General features: G+C 40.5%; 2 protein-coding genes across 11 annotated transcripts in view; both read right to left on the bottom strand.

Annotated features, from left to right (window-relative positions):
* LOC146372019 (dihydropyrimidinase-related protein 5-like) overlaps window positions 1-8,274 on the bottom strand; it is a 28,519-nt gene extending 20,245 nt beyond the window's left edge. The window contains exon 1 of the mRNA XM_084952997.1: window positions 8,165-8,274. The gene's annotated coding sequence lies outside the window, so the exon portion shown is untranslated. The remainder of the gene's footprint in view (window positions 1-8,164) is intronic.
* Window positions 8,275-10,113: 1,839 nt separating this feature from the next.
* Window positions 10,114-17,584, bottom strand: part of LOC146372018 (DNA (cytosine-5)-methyltransferase 3A-like) — a 108,077-nt gene continuing 100,606 nt past the window's right edge. For all 10 annotated transcript variants that reach the window (XM_084953394.1, XM_084953396.1, XM_084953393.1 and 7 more), the window contains one exon: window positions 10,114-16,623. In XM_084953394.1, coding sequence (XP_084809520.1) covers window positions 16,482-16,623 — 142 coding nt within the window. In that variant the 3' untranslated portion in view covers window positions 10,114-16,481. The remainder of the gene's footprint in view (window positions 16,624-17,584) is intronic.

Here is a 17,584-nt window from a genome sequence, read left to right as displayed (position 1 = left end):
GGAAAGAGAAATGCTTTGGTTTTGCCAGCTTGCTAATACTGAAGCCCGGGGGTAACAAGAAGCTTTAAACATAGATTTAAGGAAAGTTTCTGAAATATATTGTTGTTTCTATGAAAAATATTCATTCACACTGTCTGGCTTTACTGTAAGAGCGCTGAGCAGAAATCATCTGGGATCAGATCATAGTCCAGTTAAGTTCAGAGAAGATGGAGTCCAAAACAAAAAAAAGAAACTAGAAATTTACAACAATGGCCAGAGAAAGAGAAGAAGAGTAGAAGTAGCTTATTGTGCTGAGATGAAAGATAAAGTGGTAAACACGATGGTGGAGCGCTGTGTGGTATGGAAAGCAGTGCCCTAAAGGCCTGGCAGCCTGATTAAAAGAGTGGTTTCCCAGGAGACGGGAACTGGAGATCTTTCAGCGGAAAAAAGGCGTCCATACACACACACACACACACACACACACACACACACGGTATGGTGAGGCATACTAAAGCATCAAGACTGATTTATCATTTGAATTCCACTTGGTACAAAGTCAACACTCACATACACGCATACTTTGTAGTATTTCACATAGAAACTTTACGTCTGCCTCATGTTTTGTCATAGTTTTTTCGTTCAAGATTTTAGCTACTAAATGGTTCTTGGCCCCTTTTTTTACTACAGAGCTGTCCTATTGTGTAATATGTATAGACTGGAGTTTGGCACTGGCTTGTTAAGTCTGGCATCATTAGCCATCCTTTAGTGAGGCAGCGCTGGTTCGAATAAAGTACTAATATGATCAATGTGGCTGTCAGAGTGTTACAAGGAAGCTGAACATTCAGGAATTAATGAAAAACTGAATTTAGAAATTCATTAGGCTAGATGACATCTAAAGATGATACACCATTTATACCTGACTGAAGTGTTTCTAAAAAACGAAAGTAAACCCCACTGCAGTAACTCTGGACATTAACAAAGACAGGAAACGACACATTTGGAAGGTTAATGAAGTTGGACTAGTTAAAATATGATTGTAATGTAAATACATTAGCACTCATTAAGGAAGATGTAGGATGAGTTCATGCTGAGGGTCCCAGAGAAACAGAGACACCAAAAACAGATCAAACTTCAGCCACAACAATGTCTGAGATGACCCCATCACAATACGAACGCACCATTAATATGGTGTTACAGGGTTTGGATTATTAGCTATGACAATGTCTTGATCCTAAGTTTACAATCCACAGTGAAATCTTAGTCGGCCTAGGCGACTCTTTTATGAAGTGTTAATTGTATCATATTTTATTTAGAAAAACATAAAGACATGTTACACTTAAATACTTAAATACTGCTAATAAAAACAGAGCCAGACCCAACACAGGAGACTCTTGGATCCGGAAACAGTGTTCGATGTGACGTCATCAAACAAATTCTTTGAATCTTCAATAATATTTTCAAGTATTATGTTACTTTTCACAGAGAAAAAATATTTGTAATTTTTAAAAAATGTTTCCCATACAGTGATTCAAAGAGTTACTTCTAAAATACTAAAAATGCAGGAAATTATTGACAGTGTGGTGCCTCTAATTAAATACACGGGTTCAGATGATTCACAGATGCTTCAGTTCTTTTTTTTTAATTTAGATTTTAGACAGTGTCCCACCTTTCTTGGAAAGGACAAACCATCAAAACACCAGTCCCCAGACTTCAGAAAATGACTTGGTGAGGAAAAGAAATAGTTAAGCTGACAGAGAAAAAGACAGTGATGTCTACATGTCTGTAACTTGGTGCTGCTGTTGTCACTATTTTCTAGTCAGCTCAGTCCAAACCCACACAGACTGCAGACTCGGACTGGGTGTGGGACTGGGAACGCTGACTTCTGCATCGGACACTGGAGGCTTTGTGTGTTTGTAGGAATATAAGGACAAAGGAAATTAAACTTCCAAAAATGAAAATAACGCCTTTAATTAACAGTAAGTTCACCAAAGGTTCAAGGAATGGAGTATATAAAAAAAAAAAATACTGGCTGGCTGCTTTATCTGACCTGTAACAGAGTTGACGAACCCTACTTTAGCTGCAACCCTAACTGACAATAGCTTACTTTACTATATTAATACAGTTCTGCCATATTCCTGCCATATAGTTCAAATGGTGGCTGCAAAAAGTGTTACTTTGACTAAAAAGCTAAAAGCTCAGCTGAAATATAAACATTCAATTCTTAAAACTAAGAAAAAAAATATTTATATATGTGTAATTTTGTTAATTGGTCCTGAGTGTCCACTTTACTTCATGGTTTTGTTATTTTTATGTTACATATGGGAATAACAACTTTTTTACTCTTTAAATATTTGGCCTGATTTATAATAATAATAATAGTTATAATAATAATAATGATAGATTTTGTGAAAGGTTTAGTTTCAGGTTTAGTCAGGATGCAACACCTGAGAAATTCTGGGCCGATGTTTAAAGTACACTGTGTAGAGAAAAAAAGCCTTTTTTTTCTGGTGGGGGGTCTATGGCGTTTCTGTCCTGATGAGCATTAAAATTAAAGTTAATTTAGATAATACTTAAATAACTGTCCAAATTCCCAGAGACTTTTAGGACATAATTTGTAAAAATTAAACTAAATTTAGTAAGAGTAGTAGTAGTAGTAGTTATTTTAGTGGATTCTTAAGTTTATGTTTACAGGTTTATTTCTCTACTATTTGCTTATTAAATATCAAAGTTGAAGAAGCAGGATGATAACTGTTGTACAATAAAACAAGTGACTCATCATAGATCTGCTGTTGGTGGCATTTTAACTGATTGCGATATTTTTCTTTACAGAATGCAGTACAAAGAGACGCTTGGGCTGCGGTTTCATCACTGTTGGTCTGCCAGAACTCCTTCTAGCTCAGGTCTGTCCCTGACTGGACAGCCGTTTTGTGGAGGGGTTTTGCAAGCAAATGCAGCCACTTTGCAAATACACTGGAACCAATGTTTGTGCAAGATGTATGTTTTCTAACAAGACATAGACTTCCAAGAATTTATTTACTGAAATCAGAGGTAAAGCTCAGTTTGTGGAGAGCCGAATACTGTTTTTAAGGACTGAAATTTGAATTGCCCTCTGAGATAATGATAATATCATGACCGATGCAGAGCAGGAACAGACATCTGAATCTTTACCTGTAAAGCTGTAAAGGCAACAAGAAGTTATAATCAAGCCTTACTGAAACAACAGTCCCAGTTTCTCACATGTTCCCTTGGGAAAATAATTTGCCCAGCCCTGTCCTATCTGCTCCATGTGCTGCCACATGGAGCAGAGGATGTTTTTCTATATATGAAACAGACTTTTATGGAGAACATGAAGCAGCTTGAAGAGATGTGATGCAACATGAGGTGATCGAGGAGATGAGACTTAAAGCACAGTCAGGAGCTGCGATGTGAGGGGTAATGACGGGAAGCAGCCACTGGCCCATTTTAACACTATCTGCTCTCAAAAGCTGATTTCCATTTCACACAAAAACACGAGACTTGTGCTTTTACATCAGTACGGGAGATCTGAAATTCAGGCCTTGCGTGCACAGAAAGTCAAAATCGTCAGGAGAAACTGAGGTCATCTCTAATGCTCCTCGCTAACTGCATTCAAAGGAAAAAAAGCATCTATTTTAGACATCTTCAATGTGTGTTTGTGCGTGTGTGTGTGTGTGTGTGTGTGCGTGTTCACTTTCTGCTGTGTCACAGCAGGTATAACAGACACACACACACCAGGCAGCATTTCTCACGCACCCTGGGACCAGCTGCTTCTGCACACACACACACACACACACACACACACACACACACACACCAACATCAGCTGCACACAGTCTAACACAGCGAGACACACCCTAGTTTCCTCCCCTCTCCATCCAAACTTTTTTTAATGGGGACTTAATTAATAATAAATGAGGAGCAGCAGGCTGAGTGAGTTGGGACTGTGTGTGGCAGATTCACGACATCATGGTAATACAAAGACACAACTATCTCACAGCATGAATAAAACCTGAACTCTTATACTGGAGGCACCATTTAGAAAGCAAATTATTCATTGGATAAAAATGTACAAAATGTACAAAAGCTAAACCAGAGGTTCTACTGCAGTTGGATGAGCAGGAGGGATGAAAATGAGGAGAGATGCTATGATGATTTACTTTCTTTTGTACGAAAATGTACTGTTTTTAATGGAAAATATGTAAACAAGGAGTTTGTCTTGATTTTAAATTCCATAAAATGTCGTCTGGATTCTTTTAATTTTTTTCTTATCGATTGATAAAAATGGTGAGAGCTTTAAAATAATTAATAACCAATAAAAAAATGAAAACTTAGCATTTTCCTAAATAAGTTCAAACTTGGCTTAAACAGCTGAAAAGAGGAAGGATGAAAAAAGTTGTTTAAAAATGTTTATAAATTGTTACATTTCACATGGTAGCTGCTGACATACTCACATGTCTGTTTGTGGGCGTGTGTGTGTGTGTGTGTGTGTGTGTGTGTGTGTGTGTGTGTGTGCTGTAAGTGAGAAGAAAGGACCAGACAGCTGATGACTCTTGCTTGATATTTGCCACAGGGAGGAGTATCTCTCTCTCTGTCTCCCTCTCTCTCTGTGTATGTGTGTGTGTGTGTGTGTGTGTGCGTGGGTGCATGTGTGTGTATGTCTGGATTACCTTGCATATGTGCATGTGTGAAAACTAGAGCTATTTAAAAAGCCAACCAACATGCAGCAAATTTACAGCCACTTGAAGATAAGAATAGATACTAAACACACACACGCGCGCGCACACACACACAGAAGAATTGTGTGTACTGCTGCAGGTTCATGCATGAATAAGCATTACTGAATCACACACAGACAAACAGACAATAAGGTAACTGGGGCATCACTCTGAGGATTAGGGGCATCTCTGTCTCTACACGCCCCCTAATCACACTATACATTTAGAAAAAAACTCAACGCCAAGAGCTGTACATAAAATTTATTTTGCCAGTATTTTTTCTGTCTGACCTTTGACCTTCGGTCTGACCTACTCTTTGAGTTTTTCCTCTTCTCATTTGAAGGTGAAATTGTTTACATTTTCCGTGGTCTTCCTCTCCACCTTCCTGGCAGCTCACTTTTCAGCATCTGTTGCCGAGTATATCCACTACCCCGCCTCTGCACATGCCCAAACCATCTCAGCCTCACTCTCTGACTTTGTCTCCACAACACTTAACCTGAGCTGTCGCTCTGACGTCTTCATCTCTAATCCTTTCCATCGTGTTCCCGCCCAATAAAAAGCTTATCATCTTCCATTGTCCCACCTCAAACCATACATCACAGCAGGTCTAACTACCATCTTGTAAACCTTCCCTTTCACGCTTGCAGCTTTCTATCTGTTACAAATCAGCTCTCACACTCATCGCCACCCACTCCACCCTGCCTTTCACTCTCTTCCCAGCTGTCCATTGCTTTAGATGGTTGAACTCGGGTATTTAAACTCATCTACCTTTTCACTGTTACACCTGTCTCCCTCTCATTCACACACACGTATTCTGTCTTGCTTCTACTGTCTTCCCTTCCTCCACTCTCCAGAGCATACCTCCACCTCTCTTACACCTACAGATAACAATGTCATCATAATTGCCCTCACTTCCTCCTTACTAATGCTCTTCCCCCCATTTTCACTAACAGTCCTCTTCTCTCTCTGAATTTCTTCATTCGTCAGCTTCTTAAAGTCTTCTCAACACACTCTCTTCACTTATTAATACATTTCCATCTCTATCCTTAGCCAACCTAACCCACAGTACATCCTTTCCAACTCCATGTCTGGCCACTGAATACAAATCTTTTACCTTGAATACTTTCCTATGCGTCTTCATCAAGTCACCTTGACCTCTTTTCTCTGTCCAGAGGATACACCCTCATCAACAGAGAGTATCTTCACAGTCATCTAGCAATGGCTTAACTCTTCCATGAACCCTGTGATGTCAAGAGTCATCCTAGAGGTGCAATGCTGCTACATTCTGCAGTTGATCTTAGATTATCAAGACCTTCTGCATAATATGCAGTACACCTGTGTGCACCTTCCTCCACTCTTATGCACCAACCTATGCTCTTTATGTCCTCTTATTAAAATGTTTGTTCATAAAATATAAGTTCTTATACCGGGAGTCAATCCAGGCCACCTGGGTGAAAACCAGGAATCCTATCCACTAGAACATATGGGACTGCTTGTGTTGGCCACTTACTTGGATATTCAGCTGCTGCTATAGCCACCAGTTTGGTCACTGCATTGGTTGTCACAGTGACATCAACACTGCCCAGTCGCGGGTACTTTTTGCACAATTCTGACCAACATCCTGAATATTGCTGTCACTACTTAGACAAAGCAGAGAGCAGAAGGTGTTTAGTTATGCAGTTTTTCAAGCTTCTTCCTCTGTATAACCTGAGAATCTCTGAGTGACCTCTGCACAGGTACTAGCTGCAGTATTCTCCTGAATGGTGCAGCGACTCAGACAATACCTCACATCAGGGCTGGTATAGCAGGAGAAGAAGTCAAAACTGGAGGTAAAAGAAATGGCTTAGTCTTTTGAAAACTGTTGCAACATCTCCCTCTATATAAACTGTGAATCTCTGAGCTTCGGTATTGTCATTAAAGTGGCAGTAAACACATTTTCAAACTAGCAACAGCAGGTTATGAAAGTGCATAATTAGCAGTGGATGCAACACCATCATTCATCAGGTGGGAGGTGTAACAGGGCCATTATTAGATAAAGCTGCTCCTTACTTCCTCTTCCTGAAATGTCTGTCCTTATATACAAGTTCCTATATGTGGAGTCAAACCCAGGCCACCTGGGTGAAAACCGGGAAACCTGACCACTAGACCATGAAGTGGTCTAGTCGTCCTCTCTAATGTGGTAAAACTTTGAGCTCCTGCACATCGAAATGGTGGTAAAAACTGACAGAATTGCACATTTGTGCCTCAATCAAGGATACAAAAATTAGAAAATGCATGACCAGCCGAAACCCAAAGACTACACCAACAGCTCTGACTGTAAGGGCCTATAAGAACCAAGCAGCAACCTCCAAGGAAATCCCTTACATGTTAGGAATACCCAAAATTAGAGCATTAAAAGGGATGTTTACCATCTGGTACATAAATCACTGTTGGCATCTTCATATTAGCCCTGTAGGCGTGACGTTTGTATAAGTCTGCCTGCATACACAATAAGAGAAAAGTAAACCACTACATGAAAACAGGGCTGTTATATACACCGGGAGAACATGCAAACTCAGAAACCTAGCTGTGAGGCAAGGCTACACCACCACCCTAATTAACACGTTACACACTAGAACAGACCGTGTGTAGGGCAGCAGTTACATCATCTAATCAGGACGCCCTCTGATTTATTCAGATCAATGTGGTGTACCTGAAGGATTTGCAGCACCCAGGAATACCCTCACACCAAATAATGTGCACAACCTGGATTTTAAATCACCTGTTCACGTTTTGTACCCAGCCACACACACACCAAGGACTCCAAGCACACGCACATGCGCGCTCACACATCGTGCATACAAGCGAGTGTCCACGGCTACAGACAGACCCCTTCATTATCATCATCATCATCATCATCATCATTACCGTGACTCAATAAATTTGGGAGAAGAGAGAATAACCTAAAAGGGACTTACATAACAAACACACAGCCTTGCAGCACTGATGGCACGCCACACACACACACACACACGCACACGCACACACACACACACACACACACACACTCACATCTCACCCATATTTCATCGCCCCAAACCACACGATGCCATTTTCACGACATCACCGCGAATTTTCCATTTTTTCACCGCATTTAAGCGAAACTAATGTTTTTTCATTCATTTACTGGAAGGAAAAACGTTGAGTTAATTCATTGACATTTTAATTTAGACGCAGAAACACGTCACTGATTTGCAAAAATGTAACAAAATATAGAAAATCTGCCAAATTTGCCTAATTTTCGTTTACAGAGACTGATTCATGTTCGTTATAACCATGCCGTTACCAATGTTAATGGCATAAAGAGGGATTTTAACGCCTCTAATTATGACTACAGGTGATAAAATCTACCGATTGGTCAACAGCTCTACAGCCTGACGTCCTCTTATTTGTGGGATTTTCTGTCTTCTTACCCGGTTCGCAGATTCCGTGATCCTACTCAGCAGGAGCCTGTCTCCGATGCCCAGCACTGGCCGAGTGCGCGAGGACAGCTGGCACAACGCGAGCAGCAGACGCTTCTTCGGCGACCGTCCGGCAGCAGCCAATCAGAGGCCGTTCGAATGAGAGAAACCGGAAAACCGACCAATGGGAGGGGAGTTTAGTCTGTGGAAGGCGTTTCCTCTTCCTCTTGGGAAAGGGGCGTGTCTTCTGCTGCTGTAGTCGTGATACCTTCACTTGCGGTCACAAATGTAACGATTAGCATCCGATTTTATTTTATCTTTTTTTTTTTTTGTGGGGGGGGGATTTGAGCGAAGCATTGACTATTATTACTATCTTAGGCCACTTTAGTTGCAACATGAGTTTAAATTTGCTTTCGTTGATTATATTTCTGAAATGTTGATTATATATTAACAAAATAATAGCAGAAATACATTTTATTTTTGATTTATTTATCTTCTGCTGCTTAATCTTTAGACATGATCTCTGAAAAGATAAACCCTGGCCCACCCACACGGGCTCTTTGTGTGATTGTTGCTTTTGACCCAGTGCACTCGAACGGGGCAGTTACAGCGTTGAGAGGTTACTTTGAGCACTTGAATGCAACAATATGGAGCTGAAGTGCCACAGTGTGGAGACAGGGATGCCCTCTTTGGCAGCTTGGCTGGCTGCAGCCGCTGTGGTGGGAATTCAGAAGAATTAATTAACAGCAGTCGAACCACAAGCCTGTGACCTGCACACATATACTGAATACACCTGCAATATCAACCTGCAGGAAACGAACAGCTGATTCACAGGTCAGTATTCATGTAAATGATATCTGTACTTTAATGATTATTGGGGCTCTAGTTTGGGAGAAACCCCCCCCCCCCAAAAAAACAAACAAACAAACAAACAAACAAACCAAAAAACCCCCAACACAGAACAAAAATACTTGTGGTTCAGGAGACCTTTCCAGTCAATAATGTGTGTTCTTTATATTTCATTAAGCTCTTTGCTGTTATTTATTTATGGGCATTTTTTGGTTGTTGTCATTATAACAAAACTGTAAATAATAGCCAGCGTCAGTTGTGCAGATAGATGTGAAGAAAAATAGTAAATGGATCCAGATCAATAGATTTCCCACTAATCTGTTCATAACATTTGAAGTAATCGTTCACTTTATTGAAACTAGAGAGCCATTTCTATTTTTACATAGATTTTTATATGCTTTACATCTAGTATTCTATTAGATTTTATTTTACCTCACTTTTTAGATTCAACTGAGTTACTTTCCCTTTTATCTTTTGTTGGTCTAATTTGTTTTGAGCTTTTCTCTTTAAGCTACTTTGTTGTAGGTTATGTTTATCATTCTGGAGGAGCTGGAGTACTTGCAGATTCTTCACTTTCAGACCCAAAACTGGGAAAATATTTTATAATTTCACAAACCTTTTGGCTGTGGACCAGTGTGATTAATTTGCAGACTCATTCTTGAGGGTTTCCTCTCCAACATGTGATGAGAAAAATGTGGTCAGCAGTTTTGGTTTGATTCGATGTGGAAAACTGACATCAGAGAAGTAAAATAAGCTGCTAGACCATGGGTGTCAAACGTAGGCCCCGGTGACCAGAATCGGCCGAGCAATCGAGCCCACTGGACAGCTTTGGAAAATGTAATTGTCATTTATGCTACACCAAAGTAAACAAGATAAACAACAGAAAGTTCCTGTTTTTTCATTATCTGCTATAGAAATGTATGTTTGTTTGTTTTTTTGGGTGGTTTCACAGAACAAAGCACATTTTCTGTGAATTAATGAAAACTTTATATTTTATAATTACAGGGCAGTTTTGGCCATGAAAATCCAAAACATATTCTGTAGTTTTACATCTAGATTTTTAAGACATAGCACCCCCAAATGCCACATAGGTAGACACACTAAGCAGATAGTCACAATAAACAGTTCTTGTTTATTCACGGTTCATTTCTTACACTGTTCAAGTACAAAGTTAAAATGCCTTTTTAATTAGTTCATATTCATACAAGAGCAAAATAATAATAGTGCCTTTCTTCACTACCGCAAACATAAATACAGTAAATGTAAAGACAAACTTGATTTATACTCCTAACAATAAATTTTTCTTGTTTTCAGATAAAATTTTAGCACCTTTTGAAACACCAACAGGTCCTCCTTTTCCTAAAAGCTCATCTTACATTTAGTCCATGAGATGAGTGTCTGCATGCGCCACAGCATTGTATTTGTAGGTGTTGTGCATGTATCTCTGCGTGTGAGCGTCGGTTGCTCTGTGTCATAACAGTGTGTGTTTGTCTGTGTATGTATGTGTGTGTTTGAAAGTGTATCAGTGTTTAAAACAGCGCATCACTCAGCCTAAAAGCTGTCGATAGGCGAACAGAAACATCATCACCGTATCACCCATCACTTAAAAACGTCAGCTCCTTTCCTCACACTTTTCCCCCCCGTGGAGCTCTCACACAGAGACGTGTTGGAGAAAAGGAAAATAAACAGCTGGAAACTGTAAACAGGCTGAAAATTGTCATGCCTGTGCTGAACCAGCAGCCTCCAGAGCAAATATAACAAACGCCGGTGAGCCCCAAGACTTAAACCACTGGCAGCTGCAGTGAGTGATCACGCTTTTAATGCGATGCTCTGCTGAGAAATTTGGATCCTGGCGTTCAGTCAGGTGTCACTTTGTCACAAAACGCCCACCCAGCAATGGCTTACATGACAAGCTCACACATTTTATGGCAAGGGCACTCCCCAATGGCAGTGGTCTCCCTCAGCACACCACAAATATGGCTCGAGGAACGCAACAACAAGCCTGATGTTTGGATGTGGCCTCTAAACTTCCCAGATTGAGGGGGGCCTATACAATATTAGGCAGGTACTTTAATATTATGGCTACTTTGGCGTGTATATATATCTAGATATAAATATCCCCATCTAAAAGTTGTGAAGTTATTTAACTGTTTAACAGCTTCTGAAGAAGCTCAGATTTCTGGTTCAGAGGATGACCAAAACTTTAGGAACTAAGTTATTAAATTTGATTTAAATGTTTTGGCATGGATCTGATCTGCACACGGCCTTAAATAAATCTGAAATGATAAAATTCTGTGAAGCTCATGTATTTTATTAATACGTTTCTTAAGTCTCAGGACCTCCAGACTGGGAACCGCCTTATGCCAGTGGAAATTCAGCTTTTACAGACAGCTTTAACTCAACCCGTCTCTGTTTGAGAGCATCGTGCGGCTCATAGCTTCAACGATTTAAAATAGAACAAGTCACTATACTAACTGTAATATATGCTTTCTCTAGCCTCTCTCTCTCCACTCTAGGCTGAGACTGAACTGAACTGAGCACCAACCTGGAACAGTACACACACACAATAACAGATTATTACTGTAATTATTATTACCATATTATTATTATCGTTACTCCCTAATCTAACATGGAATCGGAGATTACACTGACTGACTGACATGCAGCACCTGGGGAGGGGCAGGGCAGGGCGAGGTGGGGTTATTGGAGTGAGGGAGGGATTAGGGTAAGGGTGGGCAGGATTTGGGAGCACCAAGCGTCGTGGGGCCATGATGATGTCACAGCCAGCAGCGCTGCGGAAAGCCTGATGGCGGACAGGCGGCCGGCAAGAACACAGTGTGTATGCATGTGTGAGTGTAGCGGTGTTGGGTGTTCTGTAGCGAAAGGAGAAGCGTGAAGGTTGTTTCCAGCAAATGAGAGTGTGAGTGTGTGTGAGACCTGCAAGAAGAGCACTGTAAAAAAGTTTAAAAAGCACCTGAAGGTTGGTTGTAGAAACGGAGAGTAAACACGATGGAACAAAATCTTTGAACCTGCTGGCTTACTGTGGCTATGAGAGGTTGTGCATGTTTGTGTGAAGGTCTGTGTGTGTGTGTTTGTGTGTGTGAGACGGCATAGACTGCATGTGTCCAGTTGTTAGCTGGTATCTGAGGAAGGTCTGAGGATCGGAAGGCTTCCTGGAAAAGATGGTCATCCGAGGACCAAAAGCACCAGACTGAAGTGTTTTCTCTAAAGGCAGCCCTGTCTAAATAAAACATACATATGAACTTGTTTCTTATAGTGTGTGTGTGTGTGTGTGTGTGTAATAAATACAGCCACCACACTGGATGACATTTCCTCTTCACAGAGCAGCTGAGTTCATCCCAGCATGCATTGGGTGAAAGGCAGATGAAACACCCAAGAAGGCTCACACAGCTGAACCTGTGTTACATAAGGAAGCTTCTTTTTATTTATACAGGGCTATCTGTTTCAGTCACAGGAAGTAGAAAGCCAGCATATTGTCCACAGAGTAAAGTCGGCCTCTGCTTTCAGCCGACGCCGATGCAGAACGGTGACTGTAGGACGTTTTGGATCCCTGTGAAGCACAGGGGGAGAACGAGTGCCAGGGGGATGGCAGACTAGTCACTTAACTGACAGTGGAGCTGAGGCACAGAAAGAAGCTGCATTGTAAGAGGAGGGAACGTAAAATGCTGCTGAGAAGAGGATGCTGAATGTCTTCTACTTCTAACCACCAATGTTTTAGGTTAATGCTTCTCGGAGGCGATGGTGCTCTGCAGGCAGAAATAATCCTGCAGAATGAGTTTAACCTCATTCTGTAAAAGACAGAAGTGCCTTAAACCTGGATTTTTTTTTTTTTGAATGACCAGCAGGGGGCAATGCAAGAAAAGACTACTGGTTATTTTAAGTTGATGGATAAAATCCTGTCCTTTATATTCCCTATGGTTGGAGTTGGAGATTGAAAGGACGTAAACAGAGACACAGACATCCTGAACTGAGATCCTGGGAATTTTGCTATGTTGATAGAAGTTTAACTTCCAGGGGAAAAATACCTTATTTCTTTTTCTTATTTCTGTTTCTTATGTCCCAGTGACCTTTGAAATCAAAGCTAATTTAGTCCAAATAAATGCCTGGAGGGGCTTTCTCTTTAAAGGTGTTTTTTGCAGCTGTTTGCAGCTTTTAACTAAATCCTTCACCATCAGGGGGCAGTGTTTTCCATGTGACTCTGTTGATATGGTTTGAGATTCATGCTACCGTTTCTGTTTTTACCCTCTGATATTTGCTTTTATTCCTCAAGAGGCCTTTCATTCCTTTACTCCTTTCATTTGCCAGACTGCCAGCCTAACTAATAATACATAAACCTGATGTGCTATCTTGTGGTACAAAGTGGTATTACATGGTCCTACTTCACCAACGGCTGATTTCTCTCTAACACATTTAAGGAATTGCCAAAATCAGCTGATCTAGACCTTCTTCTGCTAAACTGATGTGAATTTAAAGAAGAAAAAAGTTTGATTAAAACTGTTCACTTCTATTTTGAGGTGAGATTTTCATATGAAACTCAGAATACTGTTAGTATACATTTGAGTTCACTGTACATATAAAAAATAAAATATGAATAGAATGAAACAAAAGCTAAATCCAGTTTCTACTTTGGTATCTTGGCAGTATTTGGATCTTATGTTCAAATGCCAGTTCAAAAACAGACAACAAAAGCATTGGAGTTACTGCAGTTAGTACACATTTGGAGGACACTGTGCCAAGTCCTAAACAATAAATATATTTGCATTTCATGATCTCAAATCCACTCAAACACTAAATTATTTTGCACAGTACTTAATGTTTGGAATTTATGATGCTGGAGAGTTGTTAGCATAACATTTTACAGAAATTTCCCATTAGCCCTAAACAATACCTTGAAGAAATAGAGGAAGTCAAAAGATAATCAAGTTAAATTTGAGATTACTTGAATTTAACTTCAAATCTATCAACCTAACATCCAATGAACATCGTCTTCTGCCTTCAATAATGTTAACGAGGCAAACTTTGGTATATTATGATGACATCTACTTGTTCCTGATGATCATCAGCTGAGTGACATCAGAGTAATATTACATTTAAAATGAGCACCAAAGTCATTTAACAGTTGTCATTCCAGCGTAAGTGAAACACGAGGAAATATTTTCATTATTAAAAGCATTCGCGAACCTAGTGTCTGAAAACCACCAGGAAGTAATCAGTACAGTACAGAGATGGTTTGCTTGTTGTGAGGAAAGTAGAAGTAGCTTGTGTTTTATATACGGTGTATAGAGTACATTTGCAGTATGAAGTATGTTTTACCCTAACATGGTTGTCTCCCACTAGAGGGCACTCTAAACACTGAGGATGCAGACAGCAGCAAGGATGTTTCTACTGTACTGTACATTCAGAAGGTTTTTTGCTTTTATATATGTCAGCATTTTGATCTTACAATAAGGCTGTTAAAGTTAACTGAAACTAAACCACAAATTAGTTCACTGAAATAAAAAGAAAACTAACCAAAACACTTACAAAACTATATAAAATATTAAACTATACAGCAACTGTCTTCGGTTTTAGTCAATTTGTCAACCAGGTTGAGGACACCAGGATGTCTTCATCTCTGTGTTTGTTTTGTTGTATTGTATTATTCCATCCTGATAAAAACTACCATAAATTTCATAATAAGGAGAAGTAAAACTAACACTGAAACTAAAGTGATAATAGTAAGTCCACCCTGGAGACACAAGAAACTACTGAAAAATACAAAAATCAAACATTAACAAGTAAAATAAACTCCTCAAACCACAGCTGCATCCCAATAAAATTCTGTTTTATTTTATTATTTCATATTGCTTTAGATAAAAGTGGATCTCTTTTTCTTTTTTTTTTTTTGCACTGAGGTATAAATTCACCTGCAAGGATTATTTGTAGCACAAGAGCACCCTCCTCCTTTAAGAAACATTTAAAGGTTATAGTCTTATTAAGCTGTAGTCACACTAAGAAAAATGCTCTATATATTAATCTGAGCTGGTCCCAAAAAGTTGATTCTGTTCATCTGGACGTAGCATTTTCAGTGACTTCCTCAGTCTCACCTGACTGCAGGTTTCCCCAACCTTATAAACAGTACCTTTGCATAATGACTAAAACTAGCACCAGTGAGTAACAATGGACTGTGAGGTCAGTTTCATGATTATAAACATGCAAATTGCCATACCATTCACAGAGAGTTGGGGAATGACTGCAATCACAGCATGAAAGTGAAAAGATGAACTCTTAGGCCTCCTCCTCAATTCAGAGATGCCATCCGTTTAGCCAGAGGTTGTTTGGTTTCCCCAATGTATGAATCATGGCAATCCTTCTGGCACTTAACAGCGTGCACCATATTACTCTGTTTGTGCTGGGGGACCTGATCCTTTGGGGGGAGCAATTTTTGGCGCAGGGTGTTTTAGGGTTTGAAAGCTACCGAGACGTGGTGTTTACAGAAAATACGTCTCAGCTGTTCTATTACTCCTGAAAAAAAATGATCAATAAACATTTTTGCTTAGGTAGCAATTGTCCTTCTTTCCAGGATCGCCTGGAGCTTCCTTTAGGTGTCTTCCCAGCTTTACTGAAGCCTTTTTGGTACAATGTTCTTCCACTTCCGCTGTTCGCTCGAGCGAAACGTTCCCCCCATTGAAAGCGCTATGTCCAGAATCAACTTTTTGGGATTTCCTTACCTGGAGCATGCATCAAGAAATCTAAGCTGGGTTATCTTCCTTTTGGACACTCTCCTGCACCCTCATTCAATCCTTAAACCTCACAGCTACCTGTTTTGCCTGCTGTTGCCTCCACCTGCTCGTCTATTTGAACTCAAAACTGCAGCGACTGAAACAAGCAGAGACCATTCAGTCTCCAAGAGCACCAAAATCTGTAAAAGTGTTGTATTAAAGTGGCACCATTTAGATTGTATCACTGCCTGACCAGCACCACGAATGTTACGTGTGTTTGTGTGTCTTTCTGTTTTCACAACACATGAATACAGTAAAGTGTTGCGGGACTCATTGGTCTGTTTGTACGTATTCATAGAGATCTTAAAGACAGAAAAAAGGCAGGGCATCTGTGTTAGTTTGGCGCCCCCTGGAGGTTTGAACTCCAGCTGATACGACACAGTAAAGCCAGAAGACATCAGTTTCAAGGTCGGACAGGAAGTTTGTGTATGACAGAAAACTGTACCTGTGTGTGTGTATGTGTGTGTGGTAGCACGGTAGCACCAGGGGACTAAGGTCAGCCAGTGGTCTACAAGGGATCTCAGGAAGCAGTCCTTTACAGAGTGTGTATGTGAGTGTTTGTGTGTCTATGTCTGGTCATCTGTTTCATTTTGCGTCAGCCAACCTTCATGTACTGACTGTACACTGTGTATGGTTATCAGTGTCTGTTTCTGTTTATATGTGTGTGTCTGTACGTGGGAGGGAGTTGGTGTGTGTGACTAGTTGCAGGCAAAGTACTCCTTTAGAGGAGCAAAAAGGTGCCTGATGACAGGGACGCTCCACGAACGCCCCAGAAGCCTTTGTCTGGCCAGACGACTCATGTTGGACACGTCGGTGTAGTGGACGGGGAAACCAAACACCCTGAAACACACCACACAGATCATTACTTCAGACTTTAAATAGAAAAAGGTCTGTGAAGCAAAGCCAAGAAATATTTCAAATCACTTAGGATCCTAAACTTAAAAGAAGATTCTTTTTTTTCATTTAAATTTGAATTTGTTATATTTGTTAGTTTTTGTCTTTCAAAGATTCAAAACGTTTATTGTCATGAGGACAAAGAAAAGCATTTCTCTGTGCAATGAAATTCTTTCTCTGCTGTCCACACACAGATGCTGGTTAATATGTGCAAATAAAATTGGAACAGATAAAATGCAAATAGTATAAATAAATAAATGGAGACAAAAACTGAAGTGTTAAATAGATTGGTGTGCAAAAGAGCTTTGAGCTTAATGCTGGTTTAATATGTAAGATGATCTGATGTGCAAAATTATTACTGTTAAAATAGTTCAGCTGTTCAAGAGTCTGACAGCAGTGGGGAAGAACAAGTTGTTGAGTGGGGATGTTGTGGATTTCACACTTCTAAACCTTCGTCCCGATGGCAGAAGTGTGAACAGTCCGTGTTGGGGTGTGTGGGGTCTTTGAGGATGGAGGAAGCTCTCCTCTGGACTCTGTGATGGTAGATGCTCTCCAGAGAGGGCAGCAGAGTCCTGATGATCTTCTCAGCAGCTGTTATTACTCTCTGCAGGCGTTTGCTGCAGTGATGCAGCTGGTCAGCGTGCTCGCCACAATGCAGCTGTAGAACTTGCTGAGGATCTTGGCCGACATACCAAATTTCTTCAGCCTCCTCAGGAAATACAGCCGCTGCTGAGCCTTCTTGACCAGCTGTGTGGTGTTCAGTGTCCAGGTGAGGTCCTCAGAGATGTAGACGCCCAGGTATCTAAAGCTGCTCACCCTCTCCACTTCAAGGCCCCGGATAAACAGCGGCTGGTGATGCCTCCTCTTCTTCCTCGTGTCTACTATCATCTATTTTGTCTTGTCAGTG

The sequence above is a fragment of the Perissodus microlepis genome, chromosome 15, assembly GCF_051167445.1.
Source record: "Perissodus microlepis isolate ML-2025 ecotype Zambia chromosome 15, ASM5116744v1, whole genome shotgun sequence".
NCBI classification, from domain to species: Eukaryota; Metazoa; Chordata; class Actinopteri; order Cichliformes; family Cichlidae; genus Perissodus; species Perissodus microlepis.
This window is presented reverse-complemented; position numbering and strand designations above follow the sequence as displayed.